At 33.5% G+C, this 19,605-nt stretch overlaps 1 protein-coding gene across 1 annotated transcript in view; it reads left to right on the forward strand.

The window, feature by feature from the left end:
- The window catches only part of LOC132553025 (solute carrier family 12 member 1-like), a 38,604-nt gene extending 27,302 nt beyond the window's left edge, over positions 1–11,302 (forward strand). Inside the window, exons 6-22 of the mRNA XM_060217229.1 lie at positions 212–323; positions 574–701; positions 910–1,197; positions 1,478–1,585; positions 1,747–1,870; positions 2,819–2,920; positions 3,526–3,681; positions 4,883–5,094; positions 5,762–5,905; positions 6,153–6,259; positions 7,453–7,568; positions 8,511–8,729; positions 8,915–9,029; positions 9,227–9,313; positions 10,544–10,661; positions 10,837–10,904; positions 11,129–11,302. Coding sequence (XP_060073212.1) covers positions 212–323; positions 574–701; positions 910–1,197; positions 1,478–1,585; positions 1,747–1,870; positions 2,819–2,920; positions 3,526–3,681; positions 4,883–5,094; positions 5,762–5,905; positions 6,153–6,259; positions 7,453–7,568; positions 8,511–8,729; positions 8,915–9,029; positions 9,227–9,313; positions 10,544–10,661; positions 10,837–10,904; positions 11,129–11,264 — 2,340 coding nt within the window. The 3' untranslated portion in view covers positions 11,265–11,302. The remainder of the gene's footprint in view (positions 1–211; positions 324–573; positions 702–909; positions 1,198–1,477; positions 1,586–1,746; positions 1,871–2,818; positions 2,921–3,525; positions 3,682–4,882; positions 5,095–5,761; positions 5,906–6,152; positions 6,260–7,452; positions 7,569–8,510; positions 8,730–8,914; positions 9,030–9,226; positions 9,314–10,543; positions 10,662–10,836; positions 10,905–11,128) is intronic.
- Positions 11,303–19,605: the final 8,303 nt, after the last annotated feature.

The raw sequence follows: 19,605 nt of genomic DNA on the forward strand, positions 1-19,605 counted from the left end.
ACTTTTTTTACTAGAGTGACAAAACTAGACGAGTGTGAATTTTATTACTGCATATGTATGTATATGGGTGAAACAGTCTAATTTTCAGGTTTTTTAGCCATCAGCTAGTGCTTGATTGTTCTTTTTAAAGCTAAAACAGGATTGTTTTTATGTTTTTCAGTTACAAAAAATCTGCATAGTTTCTTAAAATACATTTGCTTCTCTATTTCAGGCCCAGGTGATTTTGTTAGCGCTTTTGTTAGTTGCTATAGCTAATTTTATTATAGGAACATTAATACCCACAACTCCTGAAAAAGTTTCTAAAGGAATTGTTGGTTATAAAGGTAAGACCTTTTTCTGTTCTGTTCTTCCTGATACCACAAGGCTAGAAGTATTCGCTATCTGAGCTTTATTTGCTTGAATTATGGCATGTACTGTTATTATAATACCTATCAGTAGTGATATAAACGGCCAGTTTACTGAAAACCAACCTTGTATATTATATGTCTATGTTTCCAAGTCTGCCATGAGGTGAGATTTAACTCTGTGCAGAGTTCAAGTTGAATGAACTTCTCTAACAATTTTTTTTTCCAGGTGAAGTTTTTGTGGACAATTTAGGGCCAAAATTTTCTGAAGGGGAAAGTTTTTTCTCAGTTTTTGCTGTATTTTTCCCTGCTGCTACGGGTATTTTAGCTGGGGCAAATATCTCAGGTGATTTAAAGGTAAGATGTACTCAGGGTCATCACAAGATTTAATATTTCAATTCATGAACTTGTAAACAATATGTCAGTCTTATTTGGCAAATAAAGCAAAGTAAGGACATTTGTATATTGAATATTTTGCTTCATTTTTGTGCTTTGTATTGTTATATCTTGGTTTTGTTTTTGGGGAAAAAAAGATAGATAAGTTTGTTTTGATCAAATTTTACAGAATGCACAGAAAGACATTCCAAAGGGAACCTTTTATTCTATACTTATATCGACGATTGTGTACATTGGAATAGCATGGATACTTGGTGCTACAATCATGCGCGAAGCATCAGGTTATGCTCTGGCGGCAGTTCAGTCAGCTATAGCTGCCAATGTTAGTGCTAATAGTACCTATCAGTCCAACCATACCATGGTAGAGACACTGCAGCCCAGCGCCTTCAGTTTGGCTGGAAACTGCAGTCTGGGAAATGATGGCCAGTGTGAATATGGTCTTCTCCACGATTATCGGGTATGTTGTTTACAATATATTAATGGTGACATTGACCTCAGATAACTCATTTAAACATTGCAAAATTGGAAATTTTGTTATCAGAAATGTTATATACAATATTTATTTCGATGATTGAAGGTTATTTATTGATTTTAGAAAAATTATATATATCTTGATTCAGATGATAAATGAGTAAAAGTGTTTTGTAGAAAAAATTCTATTTCAGCTGTACTTTGTGTAAAACATTTAACCAGTTTCATTAATTCAGATGTCATTATCCTATATTTTCTGTAAATAGGCAATGGAAATAGCATCAGGATGGGGTCCCATTGTCACTGTTGGAATATTTTCTGCCACACTTTCATCTGCACTTGCCAGTCTTGTTTCTGCTCCTAAAGTCTTCCAGGTACAGTTATTATATCGATAAGATTGATGCAAGACAAATGATAGAAATGTATCTGTTATTGCGTTGTCTTTCTTCTTTTTTAAATGAAATTTTTAGATGTGCTATTAAGCAATAGCTCTAATCTCTCTTGTATTAGACATGCTATTTTTTTTCATTCACAGGCAGTTTGCAAAGACAAAATATTCCCGAAAATCCATTTCTTTGCCAAAGGTTACGGTGCCAGTGATAACCCAAGGCGAGCCTACTTGTTAGCTTATTTTATAGGTGTAGCATTCATAGCTATTGGTAAGTGGAAGTTTGGTCGTGAGGGCTGTGTTGCTTTTCCTTATACTTTACAGAGTATTGAGTTTGTGTTTTGTGAGATTGTACAAAAAACACACAAGTGAATAGCACCTCATAATGCTAATTCAGAATAAGATACAGTGAGGCTTAATGTTTGAATGTAACTGCGTCATAGAGCTTTAAATAAATAGTGGTTTAGAATCATATAAACATAATGGAGCTACACAATACATGCATACATTGTGATGGAGATACTAAAATCATTACATACATTTAATTTAGCTTTAAAAATGACTTTGGCTGAAATGTAAATAGGATAAGTTAATTGATTGTGTATCCATTTGAAGGAAGCATTGATGATTGTAAGAAATACTACAGTTATGTAAGCAAGAAAGATACAAAAATGTATGTAGATTAGTAAATGAGATTAACATAGGTAAATAATTTGCTGGTTTGTGTGTTTATATCATTTATTACATAACTACCCTGTTATTCATGTAATAACTCCCATTTCATAAATATTTATTAAACATATGAAATATGGCCTAAAGGAGCTAAAGGGTACTACTCTTTGGGATGTCTAAACTTGGTCTGTCATATGCAATGTGTTGTCACCAAATAAAGAGATATGGAGTGAAAAGATCACCCATTTATATTATGTACCAGTCTTATAAATTGCTGTTATCACAAATGTTGCATAAGTAACCAAGTTATGTGATAAACATTGTCCTGCTTTCATTTCCATTTCAAGTGAGATTTATGATTTTTTTAATTTGCCTTGCCAGAGGCTCCGTAAAGTGAAAAATTCTGAGCCCTATCTCGTAAATCTCACATGAGTGAACCCTCCTGTATAATCCTGTATATTTAGATAGATGATTTGGTGTTTTGTGTTTGAATTTTTGTGGTTTTCTTGTGTGTCTTCTTACCTGATTTTCTGCTTCCTGTCGACAGGTGATTTGAATTCTATTGCCCCCATCATATCTAATTTCTTCCTGATGTCCTATGCCCTCATCAACTATTCCTGTTTTGATGCCTCGCTTGCCAGGTCACCAGGTAACCAGACTTCACTAACATTCACTTCCTGTTTGTTATGTAATGTTTCAGTAAAACATCTGAGAAAATGGCAGAAATTATCCGCAACATATTTCTTACAATTTAATTGATGTAACATCCAAAGCAAACACTGAATGCCATTTGCCATAATGATAAAAATTCTGGATTTATAAACATCTTTTAGAGTCCTGACATATGGTTAATTTCACCTTGAAATCTTAATGCAAATTGAACACATTGACAAATAGTTCTCACTTAGATTTTGTCTGAATTTAGCATGTTTCCTGGTAGTGAGACATTGGATACAAAGAAGTTGTATGAATTGAGACTGTTTTAAATAAAATGAGCTTTTCTGAATTAACTTGATTTATGCCAATAACAGCACTTGGATGAGTGTTGGTAATTAGATATAGTTAACAATACTATTTTGTGTGTTATGACTGAGGTTTGGTAAAGGTCCATATTTCATATTCCAGTTTAAAAAAAAAATAATGAGAAAGTCATGTTTGGAAATTAAACCTAACTGGTATTTGATTGAATTGAAATACTTCCACAGCTTGTTTTGTTAATTGATAATGGATGTATACATCTTCGTTATATTCCAGGATGGCGTCCAGCATTTAAATACTACTTTATGTGGTTGAGTCTCCTCGGTGCCTTAGTGTGTATAGCTGTGATGTTTATTATCAACTGGTGGACAGCCTTAATAACTTTTGCTGTGATAGCTTTTCTCTTTGTATATGTACACTACACCAAACCAGGTAACTTAAACACAGGCTGTTTCTTGTTACACAACATGTGAAATTATAAACTATAAAGGGATGTAAAAGAGGTTTTTACATGATATGTGGTACAAAGTCTAAAAATATATAGAGCTGGAAATATGTAGAGTTGGTAAATACTATTTTTAGTAACAAATCAGTGCTGTATTATTGTTTAATTTCATAGACCAAATATTTCACCATTGTTCTGGTTGGGGTTAGTTCATAGGAATTACATTTCAGTCAACACCTTTTTCATTAAGCAGTAAACAGGAGGGTATGTCCATACGTTAGTGTCAAATTTGCGAGGTAGATAATTCAAATTATTAAAAATATTTTGATTGTCTACAAGTAATAAAAGATTTCCATGGTATGTTATTGCATGCTATCTTTAATGATTATAGTGTTAGTCAATCTCCTGGGAATATAACCAATATTATACAGTATTCGGTTGAATGATGCAGACTCAATGTGCCATTGTTAAATCCTCAAGACATACATAGACAGTTTACCCCTGCTTGTCAAGTTACTTGTTATTTTCTTAAGACTTAATGTAAAAAAATACTGTCTCCGATATCTGAGATTTGACATTGCTCACAACCCCGAAATTTCACAGTTGAATTGAATACTTGAACACTTTTTTCATATTAAAACTTAAATATATCACGAAACCAAACCATTCTGCTTTGACATTTTTTTTTCCAAGTCATACGCTCTTTGAACATATCAAAGATTAATTAATATTTATTTAACCAGTTCAACTGGTTCATCTATGTCTATGACTGAGATTATTTACCATTGTAAAAGAAAAATTTATTCAATAAATCTATTTAATAAATGGAAATCATAGAATCAGTATATGGAATTAATACATCATCTGGTTAACAGGTTGATTGATAGTTGCCAGTAAACATCATGGTATATAGAATAAATACATCTGGTTAACAGGTTGATTGATAGTTGCCAGTAAACACCATGGTATATAGAATTAATACATCATCTGGTTAACAGGTTGATTGATAGTTGCCAGTAAACACCATGGTATATAGAATTAATACGTCATCTGTTTAACAGGTATTTTAATAGATTGGTAGTTACTGGTAAACACCATAGTATATGGAAATGATAGATCAGTTGGTTAATTGATTGGAAGTTGCTACTCAAAACCATTTGTGTATGATGTATTGAATCATGATTTCAGATGTGAATTGGGGCTCCTCTACCCAGGCTCATGTGTATAAAAGTGCTCTCCAGTCAGCTCTTAAACTCCTTGCCGTAGAGGATCATATCAAAAACTTTCGGCCACAGATTTTGGTGCTAACAGGCTTACCTTCAAGTCGTCCGGCCCTGGTGGATTTTGTGTACACCCTGACAAGGAAAATCAGTCTGATGATGTGTGGCCACATTCTCATTGTAAGTGGATAAGCACATTTTAACAACATTGGACAGCAATACCCACACTTCTGGTGAGGGTAAGATTTCTGTATCTTGCTGGGGTAAAGACAGCCTGCAGACACAGAACATAAGCACATGCTAAACAGGAAGTTGTAAATTTGAGACATGGCTGACTGATATTGACAGTTTGAGATAAGTTAAATATAATTGTATCACAGTTTCTGATGATCTTCAATTATTCAAAACAGTTTATGACAAAGAGTTATCATTATGATTGTCTTTGAACAATGTATAAGATCGATTACAAATTGGTCATAATAAAAACAAAATTTCGTATACTCCTGAGTTTGTTTCCACATTTGTCACCATATATTTGTCTTTTTATTCTATTTCTGGTATGTTTGAGATAGGAGGTAGAAAAAGAATCATACCTCAGTTTAAGGTTAGGACAAAGAAATATCCACCCTCGGAGGAGATTCCAGATAGTCTAACTTTTGGCAATGCCTCTGGTTAGACAATTATTAATTTCCTCCTCGGGTAGAGATACTTAATGACTGTTTCTGTATTTTAACATTTTAGGAAATTTTCCAAAAATAAACTGACCAAAATTTTTCAATAAAATAGTTCCTGCAGTGTTCACTTGAATAGTGAATCTGGTAGTGATATGTATAGTTTGATGTTTTAGGGAAACCAGAGTGATTGTCTACGTGAGATCAACAAGAACAAGTCTGGCTCTGTCTACCAATGGTTCAAACAGCGCAAGGTCAAATCTTTCTACAGTGTCACCTCGTCACCAACATTCAGGCAGGGCGCACAGAGCATCATGCAGGTAAAGACAGGACACCAAGTATCATGTGTAAAATGTTATACACTGTTCGGAGATCAATATGTTTATCAGAAGCCTAACACATGTAGGTAAAGGGTCACAAAATGCCAGAATTGACCCAGATGTCGAAAATGGTCCTGAAGATTCACACTTTAATTCTACAAAAGAATAAGTTCAGTAAAAAGGAAACTTCAGAATATTCAGAATTTGTTATTTCTTTTTTGCATAGTATGTGTATTTGTTTCTTCAGAATGTTGGAGTAGGGAAGCTGAGACCTAATATTTTAGTGATGGGCTTCAAGTCTGATTGGCGAACCACCCATCATGAGGAAGTGGATGGCTACTTTAATACCATACAGTCAGTATCTGATATGTCCTCAATGCCCTGTATAATAATTAGTCAGGAGATCTGACATTGGTTTTCTACAACATGGTCACTTATATATCCCACTGGCTAAAAGATTCTTGCATGTGCCAGGGAAATCTCAACAAAACATGGAAATTATATTTAAAATAAGGACATGATGTTCAGCTTAAGTGACATTTCCGTTGTGCTGTATGGTATATCTTAACATGAATTATGTAGGTAATACCTAGGTAGTACATGCAGATGTAGGCAAAATAATATGAAAGAAGACTACTGAAATAGAATTAGCATTTTTAATGTGGTAGATCATGAAAGTAATGTAAATACAGATTACAGAGAGGAAGAGCTTGAGCTTATAGTCGGTAGGTGTGTGACATCACTCTCTCTGTCAATTACCATACAATGTTTTCTAATTCAGAGTTGATAAGAAAACGTCCATCTGATTGGCCATTAATTACACATATACTCCTCTACCGTAGTTAAGATAGATAATGAATGCTTCCTGATGTAGTGTTTATCAGTGATAAAAGTCTGATAGATAGAAATAACTGTAATAAAAAGATAGTATCATTTCTCTCTTCATTTTAGTCATTTCATCACACTGGTACGATTTCGGAACATACTGGTATTTCATACATTATTTTTCAATAATCACGAGAATTTCTTCACCTACCATTTTTTTCATGTTCTTTGTCATTAACTGCATTCTCTTTGTATTCCCTTGATATATACCTGATAAAAGGTTGAACACACTTGTCACTATAACAACATCCTGTCATCACAAAATCACACATCTGGAATTCAGAAACCACCTTCACATTATTTAGTCCATGTTTTCACATTTTTCAATTGAATTAAAAAATCCTTTTCTTCATGTTAATTTTCATTCCCTTTGAATTGATATTTGAATCCAAGAAATATTGTATATCATATTTTTTTGAAACCAGCAACAAACTAGTACTCGTTCTCTAACCTTGTAAATGCTTTGTAATACTACACATACCTCTCAAAAGTTTATTTGGTATTTGATAATAAAACAAAATGTTTCATGGATTATGATTGAAGTTAAGCTGGAAAAAATGGTAGTTTTGGTCATTGGTTTCTGTAAAGACTGTTACTGAACTATTGGCAATAATAGTGAGTTATCTTGTAATTTTTGTATAAATCTGATATTGATGTTACAGTGACGCCTTTGACCTGGAGTTTGGTGTTGGTATATTGAGAGTGGCTGGAGGATTCTTTAATGAGCCCAATCAGAATGACTCTGGTCATGAGTCTCTAGTTCAGCATAAACTTGATGGTAAGTGTATAAGTCAGGAAATACTTTCACCTACTAATACATTGACTCTGTTTTAAGAAATCTTTTTCTCTTAACTTTAGTCTGGAGAAATCTATAGCATGTGTATTTTGGTGTTTTAACTGACATGTTTTGGTCCTGCAGCTGCCTCTCCTCAACTCTTGCATAGCAGCTGTTGTGGACCACACATGACAAGTATACAGACTTTTTAAAATGTTTGTGCATGACAAGCTGAGTGTTGTATTTTATCTGTCAGTAATCTGTCGCATTATTCATGTATTTGCTTTTCAATATCTTAATTTATTTGCTCATAACTTCTTTCCTTTGTTTCACTGTAAAATTGTTTGATTTTTTTGTGAGTTTTCAGTTTTCATAAACAGAAAATTCTATTGCTAGCATGATTTGACAGAGTACCATAACCGTTTGATATGCTATTGGTTATTTGTCTATAGTCACGCAGTAGACACATAACAAGTTACACTGTCACACTTTTATCATTTATAAACAATGATACAGATACAATGATGCTTTTGTCTTTCTATTGTCATATAGTACTTATTGGAAAAGTAATACAAATATTAAAAATCATTATTACCTCTTTTAAATGTTTGAATTAAGTATTCCACAGTATCTGTTGTTCTGAGTATACCATAAGATTAAAAATCTCATGCATTGTGAATTTTACTTGCTGTTACTGTACAAATGCTGTAATATTGCATATCATTAGAAGAGCATTTTGCTCTCTTGAATGAGGGCAGGTTAATTATTACAGCCAATATAATTAGACAGGTGCCTGTCTTATATACCTAGGTAGTTAACCGATGTGAGATGTGAAATTGATATGTGATGAATGTCGGCTTTACATGAAACTATTCTTGACATGATGGGAGTTTCCATATATGTTATGAAATGGGATACTATTTATCAGATTATATGTGGTTACAGCTGACGAGGAGGAAGTCCCGTCTTTCCCCAGTACCCCGACCATGCTACGTAAACACAGCCGATCATCTGAGGGCTCCATTCCTGAAAATAGTGGAGATATACCAGGGAGGGATGATAGCCATCATCTGCTGGTCACAGAAAGTTTGATCAAACAGCAAGATAGGTTTGCCAAGAAACAGAAAGGAACGATAGATGTCTGGTGGCTGTTTGATGATGGAGGTAAGGAACACTAAATCAGGATTAGTTTTCTGTATCACAATATTTCCCTGATAATGTTATTTTCACAATCAGAAAAAGTTACACAGCATTATATTTCTTGAAGATCCTTTTGTTCCAAGAATATTAAGACCAAAGAAATATTTATCTTTGAGAGGCATAGCATTAACATAACCTTGACATTTCAGGTCTTACCTTGTTGATTCCTTATATCCTAACAACGAAGCTATATTGGGGAAACTGTCGACTGAGAATATTCATTGCTGGTACAAAGAGGGGCGAGATTGACAGAGAACAGAGGCAGTGAGTATTAGCTAGGTTTTCTGGATTACCGTATTATCAATGACTTTTGAATCAGAATTGAGAAAAAAAAAATTGAAAAAATGATTTCTTCCTTTTCTTTAAAGTTTCTCTTAAAATAGAGTTTCTGTTGCCATATTGATAACCTTTCTTAGTTATAGTTTTTGTTGCCTTATTTAACAAGTACCTCTTATTTTCAGAATGGCCACATTATTAAGTAAATTCCGAATTGAATGTAAGGAAATCACTGTAGTAGCTGACATTGGCAAATCTCCAGAGAAAAAGAGGTAAGAAATTAATTTAAACTGTTTAAAATTAGGTTTTCAGTTAGAGTAAGAAAGCATCTCTTTATCTGGTTCTTATTTACTATTTACATCACCTATAGTGTTGACCTATGACAGTTGATTGGATATGATTTCGTGAAAGATATTTATTACTGCCAGATGAATTGACAACACAGGGTTTAAAGTGATACCGTTTGATAAAACTCTCGGGTCGTCATATGGTCACCATTGTGATCTCATAATTTTCTCAATATGTGATGTGAATACAGATCAGTTAAATGTTTGTAAGTTGGTCTGTCTATTTCATTGTTATAAACCTCATTCTGGTTTGAAATTGTGACATAATGTTATTCATTTGACAGAGATGTACATAGAGTGTACCTTTGATGAGGTAGAAGATGCTTACCCTTCTCGTATTTTTCAAGGTTCTACATGTAAATGATATGGTCAAATTTGAGTTTAAAGTACAATAAAGTGAGCATGTCAATATTTTCTTGTTGTAACCAAGAGAGACGAATCATTGTAAAGTCAAAAGGTGAAGTGGTGAACCTCATAAATACTAAGCATCTTTGATGACTTCATATAGGGAGGTTGGTAGGAATCATATATGGTCATGTGATCAAAGGTTAAGTAAAGATTTTAATCCCCCACCTGGAATAAGAGGGGGCTATAGTTTTGTGTCAGTCCTTCTGCTATCTTGTCCTTATCTTTTACACAACTAATCTTGGGAAATTAATACTTAGGATATGGGTTCACTTTAGTGAGACTGTTTTTCTTGTATCAAAAGTAGGGCACTGTGACCTACATTTTGACCATAGACTTGCATCAAAGAAAAGATTTGTATTAATTGGCCCTATTTTCTGCATAACTTATCATAGGAACTTAATACTTAGGATATGGGTTCACCTTAGTGAGACAGTGCATCATCTATTAGAAGTAGATCACTCTGATAAATAAGATTTGACCTTTGACTTTTATCATAGAAAAAAGTTGTCCTGGCCTATCTCCTACAATACTATTCACTAGAACGTCTTTGTTTACGCATGAGTTCACTTGTAGTGCATTCTTTGTATAAAATTTTACATCTGATGGGAGACTGTAATTTGCCAAATTGTCTTTTATATCTTCTCACTGGAACAAGGACAAGTCAATTGACAAAATATCTCATTATTTGCACTTTTCTATTGAGTAAAATTAATGTTTTGATCACTTCCATATGCCTTTGTGTTATAGTGAGGTAGAGTTTGACAAATTACTGGAGGGATGGATGTTAGATGAGGAGAATGGAGAAACACAAGAAAAATATCCTTGGAAAATATCAGAGGAGGAAAAAGACTTGCTCCACGATAAAGTAAGATCACCAAAATATGTAAAATGTTGTTTAACAGTGTCATTTCTATATGGGTCATGAATTTGACCTCATTACCGACTGTAAACTGTAACAATATATATAAAATCATTTCTGATGTGACATTATTCTTTCTCATTGCTTTACCATATGTAAAAACTAATTTGTTCAATTTCAGACAAAGCGGAACATCAGACTTAAGGAGCTCCTAGTGAAACATTCAAGTGATGCATCATTGGTTGTCATGTACGTATGTCAAAGAGAGGGAGAGTAGGGGGAAAGGCCAAGATAAAAATAACAGCCTGGTAAAGGTGTAGAAATTCTCTTTTATAAGTCAAACAAAAATAACAAAAAATATTGTATTTATTCTACAGTCCTTAATTAGATTACCTTTTTTAACAGGAATAAACAGCAAGCTATGGTGTAAGAAAGATATATTGATTTTGATGTTTAATTAACTGTGTTTGCAGGACCCTGCCTATGCCAAGAAAGGGCACCTGTCCGACAGGTCTGTACATGGCTTGGCTGGATACTTTAACTCGTGACATGCCACCCATACTCTTAATCAGAGGCAACCAGTCCAGTGTGCTCACCTTCTACTCATAACATGATCAAGGTTAATATTCATCTCAGCACAGCTTCTGATCCACACAATGATGTTATGGAGTATTGCATCTGAAAACTAGAGAAAGGAACAAGCAATACTTGAAATGCTCTTTTACGAATCTCAAAATGATGCAGTTTGGTCATTAAGTCTATGTGTTGAGAGTAATGGAGGTACAGGGAAGATTAAGACATATTTGCCTGATAACATTGAGACTGATAAAAAGTTTTAATGTCTGTGAGATTGAACTGCTGAATGTTCTTCGTGAGATAGTTTGCTTAAAGCATACATACATGGGATTATTCTATTTTTGATTTTTCAAGATTTTCACATTCTTCTCTCAAATAGAGAAATAGATGTTTCACAAGTGTGGGAAGGATCGTATAAAAAAATCAGATATTTTACAAAACAAAAGATTTTTCCTGGAAGACAGGGGTTGTATGAAAACTACTGTATTAATGGTATGGTGCTGAACTATGGCCTAAATTTTGTTACATTTGTGATAAGTAAGGAAAGCTCCCTTGAGCTGAGACTTTAAGTAAAGAATAATGATGTACAGAGCAAGTAGTGACCTTATGGTATTGTAGTGATTTAATCTACTGTATTTGTGGGACTGGTGATGGGAGAGATGGGGCATACTGGTATATATTACCTGTATATGTGGGACTGGTGATGGGAGAGATGGGGCAAACTGGTATATATTACCTGTATATGTGGGACAAGTGATGGGAGAGATAGGACATACTGGTATATATTATCTGTATATGTGGGACAAGTGATGGGAGAGATAGGACATACTGGTATATATTATCTGTATATGTGGGGCTAGTGATGGGAGAGATGGGGCATACTGGTATATATTACCTGTATATGTGGGGCTAGTGATGGGAGAGATGGGACATACTGGTATATATCACCTGTATATGTGGGACTAGTGATGGGAGAGATGGGACATACTGGTATATATTACCTGTATATGTGGGACTAGAGACGGGAGAGATGGGACATGCTGGTGTATATTATACCAGGTATCTAATTTAGAAATAATGATATGAAATATGTAGATGTATTGTAAATATAAGTAGAGCTGTGATGAATAATTTTAGGTTGAGGTTGACCTTGTATATTCAGATGTTCCTGGTATTTATGAAATGTTTCGATTCTCTCCAGGAAATGCTTGATATAAGAAGTTGTTTTTGTGAAGGGTGTAACCTAGCTTATGCCTACCACATTTTATAGTTCATTTCTGTAGTGTTCATGAAGACGGGATTGACGAGGTTATATAATCTGATTGGGACAAAAGCAATATACTGGGTATTATCAGCAGAATTTAAAACTTTTTTAATGATGAGTGGAGACCTGTATTACTTGCACTTCCAATACTCTCTCTGTAAGCTAAGACATGTGTATTATAGAAATGTTTATAGTATATACATTTAGAACTGCCAGTCTACAGTTTCACTGTGTTCTGTTTAGCCCTGTAACAATTGGTCTGTGATATTTGGTAATTCTGGTAGAACATTTTTCGTGGTCTTTGTTCTTTATATGCAAACTTGTTCCTAATTAACATTTGATATGTCAATACTTGTACAAGATTTCACTTACGTTATCCACATGTATGAAATAAGCTGTTAATGTTATCTACATGTCTCAACTCAGCTGTTAATAAGCTCCTTTCACATGTGTTTTGATGCCAGTATCTGTATTTACTGATATGTTAATGAAGAAATAAATAATTATATTGTTAATTGTACCATCATAAATATTTTTGAGTAAAAAATATTACACTTTTGGTGATTTGTGATACATTGAAATGTACCAGTCTTTAGACAGGTATCCCCACATCCTGCCCATTTGTAATCAACTTCCACAAGCTATCCATCCAACCCTTGTTTTTATATTCTTGTAGCTATTTAACTAAAATTTGGCACAACAACTGATTATTTTTATAAATGTTTGCCAATTAAATCAGGAGTTCAAAAGTATTTTGGAAGAATTATAAAACAATTTTTTTTAAGGTGTTTACAAATGATTCTATGATTTGAAGTTGAAACCTAAATCTTATTATAAAAAGTGACAGAACAGAAAAAAAATTATGATTTTGGAAAAAGTGTTAATTAAATCATTATGTACACATGTTGATGAATGACCTGCAAATGCAGTTTTTTGTGAGAAGCCACTCTGTTGGAAAGACTTACAGGTGAGATGTAACCATTTACCTGTTACAAAGTCGACAAGCACACATGTGATCAGCTTAAACTCATTGTATTTGTTACTGCTAAATAGATGGTGATGATATTTTGTTAAATCCATATTTTTGAGGGATGTATGGGATATGTTGCATTTGAAAATATTTAACATGAATGTGTGCTTTTCATGGCAGAACGATTTTCAGTAATTGTCTGGTTAGAAAGCATTGACAGTTATGTAACCATTGTTATTGTTGTTTTACATTATAAATTTACAGACATGTTGAAGAATATATGTATTTGATAATTGTTCCAACCTAGAAGAAACTTTCTAATACACGTAACTGTGTTTGCTATTCGATTATTTCTTGCAGCACAGAGTACTCGATTGCCCAAATTCAGTTTCATACTTAGATGGATCACATATCATTCACTATTTTATATATTCCCACTGTTTCAATTTCAGCCCTGATAATGGTACAGTAATCGTATCCTTTACAAGGAACCCTATTACTCAACTTATCACAAATTTAAAGATGTAAGGTGCAATGAGTGTCTCCTGGGTATTATATACTTATAAACCGTATATCTCATCATTGTCATTAATAGGTGGCATCCTGGAGCTCATAGACTTCTGTCCTGTTTGGATGTTGAACATTGCCTGAACATTTATAATCTGTGTTTATAGATCTTGCCAGGAGTCTTAGTACTCAGGGTTACCCAAGTTTGTAACAATACTCTGAAAACCCTTACAATATTGAGTCGGCCAACTTCTTGTCTCCTTGCATAACCTATTAAAGGTGATTAAAAATGTTAACAAAAGGTTGTGCATTTTTTATATACAATATATGTATAGTTTTGTATGATGGATTTGTGTTCGCAAGTTTTATATTTTGTCATGTTTTCAACGATTGAAAAATGACCATGTTCTTTCTATTATTTGTCATTAGGGGTGCAGATTATGTTTGTAAAAAGTATTGCTTTATTTTTGTACATTGTTTATGATTGATGAAGATAATTTTCATGTGTAAATTGTGTAGCACTAGTATTGACATTGCTACCTAAATACAGAGCCTGTCTGCTGTCAGTTACATGTGTATAGGAGACAGCAGATTTTCATGTCTTCATTTACCTGCTTTCGTAATTACATCATTTTCATTGCCATGTCTAATAGTTATTTTCATTCTTTATAAAAGAATGCTTTAGGTGCTTTAATTTGCAATTTCAACTGAATGGAGGAAGAATCTGTAAAGTTGACCCACCAAAGTTTATTCATTTTCGAAAAATTTCAAGAAAAATACTTTCTAACTTTCTTTGTCATGTTGAATTGTATAAGTGAAGGATTTTTTTTGTCCCCCATATAAGCCACCAAAAACTACAGGTTGAACAGCAGTGATTTTGTTACAAATATATTTCAGAGGTCACAGAAGTCATTCCTACAATGAACGTAACAATAAAACAATGTTGATGGAAAAAAAAAGAATTGCAATAGTTCACATAGTTCACATTAGCATTTTCACTGTGAAGATGACTGCTACTATATCCTCTTGATTAGCTGAAAATGTGCATGCATTATCAACACCAATGAACAGCAATAGACCAAAACAGACCAAAAAGAAATCAGTTGTTCACAAAATCTCAAATAACACATTATATTTAGCCTACTATCATCAGATTGTGAGCAAATCAAATTGACCTTTGTCCAGCGTGTGGCATCCATCGACCATTCTTCCTTAAACAATTCTTGTTATCACTGTTTCTGTAGAAGCAGTGAATGGATCATTCTGAAATTTCATACGATGGTTTGCCTTGATTACTGGTAGTGTATATTCTATTTTTGGACATATCTGATCAACAAGATTGCTAACAGACAACCATCTTTGGTTTGACTGTCAAAAGTTGTTATCGCTATTTCTTGGGAAGTATTGGATGGATTACTTTCAAGTTTCATAAGTAGGCAACAATCTTGGATTTTGATGATGAAGGTTTGTTAACAGTATTTCTTGAGAAGTGCTTGATGTCTCTTTCTCAAATTTCACTTGTGGGTGTCCCTTGTTCCACAGTTGTGCCCTTCTGATTCTTGGACTGATCAGAAAAAAAAATGGCTGACATGCAGCCATCTTGGATTTGACAAGGCAGTGTTTTTTTTATGTCTATTTCTTGAAGTTCTGGATGAAGCGTTCTCAAATTTTATGTGTAGGTTCCCCTTGTGCCCATTTGATGTTGCAATTGATCTGAAAAGAAAATGGCCAACAGGTGACCATCTTGCATTATTAATGCTATTTCATTAAAGACTTTTCAAATTTCGTATAATTAATAGCAAAAACAGAGAAAAGGAAGGGATCCAACTTCAAAAGGACAAATTTAGATCAAATAATTATAGGCACCAAGATCCCCCTTGGATCATGTTTTTGTAGCAAATACATTACAACTATATAAGAGTAAACAAATTCAGTTTACTGCTTAATAACAGAAGTTGTTATACAGAAAATGTTAATATTATACAGTTGTCTTTTTTGAGGAAGCCATTGCTGAATTCATAAATTTCATGATTAATTTCAATCTTTAGAAATTTTGCTAGCCCTACTTGCATGTTTTACTTCATGAAATTTGCTTAAATAATGAGTATGAAAGTATTTTTTCATCTCCAATATAACAGCTAATTCTGTACAGACATCTTAAATCAGTTTCTTGCATATTAAAAGCATGTCATACAGTTGTATCTGAATCTTGATTAGTTGAACATCCAAGGTGACAATCTATCTGGTAACACTATCAAAACTTTTGACAAATGTTTTTTCATCCTCAGAATATTAGGGGTTTGAAAAATAAAGGACACTTATGTTGATAGCATCTTCCATCGTTATTTCTGTTCTTACAACATCACGGTAGAAAAATACATTGATACTTGAAATTCCTCAGCTGCTATTTATCAATGGTACCAACTTGAAATGCCTCGACTAACAAAATTGTAAAGTCACTCGACTAAAGCAAATAAAATTTGAGAAAAGTTCAGTTTTGGATCTATCTAAACAGGCAGCTTTTGTTATTGGAGTTATCAGAAATTTAGTCTACATATTGCATATTTACTGAATATTCAGTGCTTTATTTACCTCTTATGTCAGACTTACTTTAATCTTATAAAATTGTTTTTTTCATTTTGTTATTTAATTTTGAAGTTTTCAGTTAATGCATGTTTGCACTTTACAGCAGTAGTTTATGTAGATTTACCTCCCATAATGATTTTAGTCGACTTACCTCCATACGAAGAGACTTAAGTCAGAATTGGACATCTATGGTCAACATAGATTTACCTCCCTTGATATTTGAATCAAAATTTCAAAAACCATCTTTACTTGTTAAAATTTTGGTGTCTTCCATTATTTCTATTGAATAAGTTAAAAGTATCATTTATAATCAGGGCTATTTGACTTGATTTCTCTAACAGTTCTCAATCAGAATCCCACACAAAATTGTCTCATTCTGCAGTTGTGCATTTGTTTGATGTATCCACCATGAAATGGCTGGGGCATTGAGCCATCATAATTTTGTCTCCTTTTATTGGCCATTGGAGGAATAATATATTGAACATGTAACTGTACAATGAGAAGATGAGAGTAAGAAAGTCTAAAGTTTTTATTTGGTCTCGGTCTGCTTATGTTTTCCAGGGTTGTGGCCCTTGCGTTTAAAGTTCAATGAATTATCAGTTTCCACCCAATTTTTAAGACATGAAGAGGGATACTTCATTGTTTTTCTACCCAAATTTTACAGCAACCTATGTAAATTGAGAAAATATTCTGTTATCTTTGTAGTTTTCTTTAAAAGATATTCTTCAATTTTTTTTAATTTATATTTTTTTTCTTTCCATTTTGGAGAAATAGTGCAGTTTTACAATATGGAAAACAGCATGATTTTGGCTGTAAGCTGGGCAATAAAAGGACAAAAACAAGAAGAAAAAAATCCCTCTCTCTTGAATTGAAATTTGACATGCATTACCAGAAGATGCAGGTCAAGTTCACTTTTTGTTCCTTTTCCCCCCAGAGTTGTAGTCCTTGGAATAAGAATTGCTGAATGGGGAAATTTAACTGATATTTGATTATAAAAATCCCCATACCTCTCATTGGTTTGCTGGCATGAGATTCCTGTCACAATGACGCATCTTATCACAGCTATGGCCACCTATGCTTTTTCCTCTTCAAGTCTTTGACTTGCTAACAAGATTCCATTTCCTAGTATATATCTTTCAATTTGAAATTTTTGAATTATTGAGAAAACACAAAGTGACCAATGATTTTGATTATTAAAACAACAGGGATAAATCTTCTTTGATTGCTATTTACCGACATTTACCAAGTTTTAGTCACATATGTATATGGGTATGTTTTATTTGTTAGTGTATATTTAGTTATTTTATATCTCTTTACGTTATCAGTACACTACCTGGTATGTATGCAATTGTGCACCAACCTCATCAATTTGGGCAATTAACATGTTCAGCTTGATTTACAGGATTAATTCATTAAGTGATAGGTACACTGAATTAACCTCATCCTGTATCAATGCTCAACCATGGTATACTTACAAACCTCTTAATGGGATTTAGCTCTAGTTTGTTGTGAGAGCAGCATCCTAATAGAGTATTAAACATCTGTATTATATAAACATGAGAGATAAAGTGACCTATTACAGATAGTGTAAGAGTAAATGGTCACAACTGTGCACAATAAAAATAATGTTACATTTGAGACTTTAGTTTATCTTCTGTCAGCATTACCAGCCAACAATATGGGAAATATAATATTTAGTGGGATCAATACATCGATCCACAACATATGTTTTCATTTAACATTGCAGTGTAAGTTACAGTTATGCAGACAAAACATTCACAAGCAAATCCTCCACAAGTGATATTGATGTCCTGAAGATCCTTGATACATAGTGCCTGTGTCCCATGGTATGATACAACATCTGTCCTCTCCTTTAAACAGTCCCTATAATTTATATAAGATCCAGGATCCTGATATTTGGCCAGTAGGTACAATATACCTATCACGGGGTAATATAGCTAGTGTTCCAAGGATCAATAAATTGTCGAAAATTCAATGCATTTATCCGAAGAGTGATAAGGTCTGGAAGGAGAAAAATTAGGTGTTTTTGTTAGGTACACTAGCAGTACACATGTTTAGTCCACCATCTGATGCAGCACTATTCAGATCACCCTGCGTCCATTGTCTGGTGTTCCGTCCAAATATCCTTGCACAATTCTTGCTACCATTGTTTCTGGAGAAGCATTGGATAGATTTTTAAGAATTGGACAGATCCTTCTAGTATTTCCTGTTTCCCTTGGTCCCTTAGTCAGGGGAAAAAAGGCAGAAAGGTTACAATCTAAGACATAAAGCTTAATTGCTATTTCTTGAGAGGAAATAGTGTTGCCCATGTCCATTGTGTCCTATTTGGAATCATTGTCATGTTTTGAGAACTTCTCAACAGGCATTTATGTCTGACATTTTCTAGTTCTTGCTTATTTTCAATACAAACACTTGATGCACACATTTCTATTATACTGTCTCTATAACACCAAAGACACACTCATTTCTATTATACTGTCTCTATAACACCAAAGACACACTCATTTCTATTATACTGTCTCTATAACACCAAAGACACACTAATTTCTATTATACTGTCTCTATAACACCAAAGACACTCATTTCTATTATACTGTCTCTATGACACTAAAGTCACACACTCATTTCTATTATACTGTCTCTATAACACCAAAGACACTCATTTCTATTATACTGTCTCTATAACACCAAAGACACTCATTTCTATTATACTGTCTCTATAACACCAAAGACACACTAATTTCTATTATACTGTCTCTATAACACCAAAGACCCACTCATTTCTATTATACTGTCTCTATAACATTAAAGTCACACACTCATTTCTATTATACTGTCTCTATGACACTAAAGTCACACACTCATTTCTATTATACTGTCTCTATAACACCAAAGACACTCATTTCTATTATACTGTCTCTATAACACCAAAGACACTCATTTCTATTATACTGTCTCTATAACACCAAAGACACACTCATTTCTATTATACTGTCTCTATAACACCAAAGACACACTAATTTCTA

This window comes from Ylistrum balloti, unplaced genomic scaffold, assembly GCF_031769215.1.
Source record: "Ylistrum balloti isolate Yb309-2 unplaced genomic scaffold, AGI_CSIRO_Ybal_v1 Utg370292, whole genome shotgun sequence".
NCBI classification, from domain to species: Eukaryota; Metazoa; Mollusca; class Bivalvia; order Pectinida; family Pectinidae; genus Ylistrum; species Ylistrum balloti.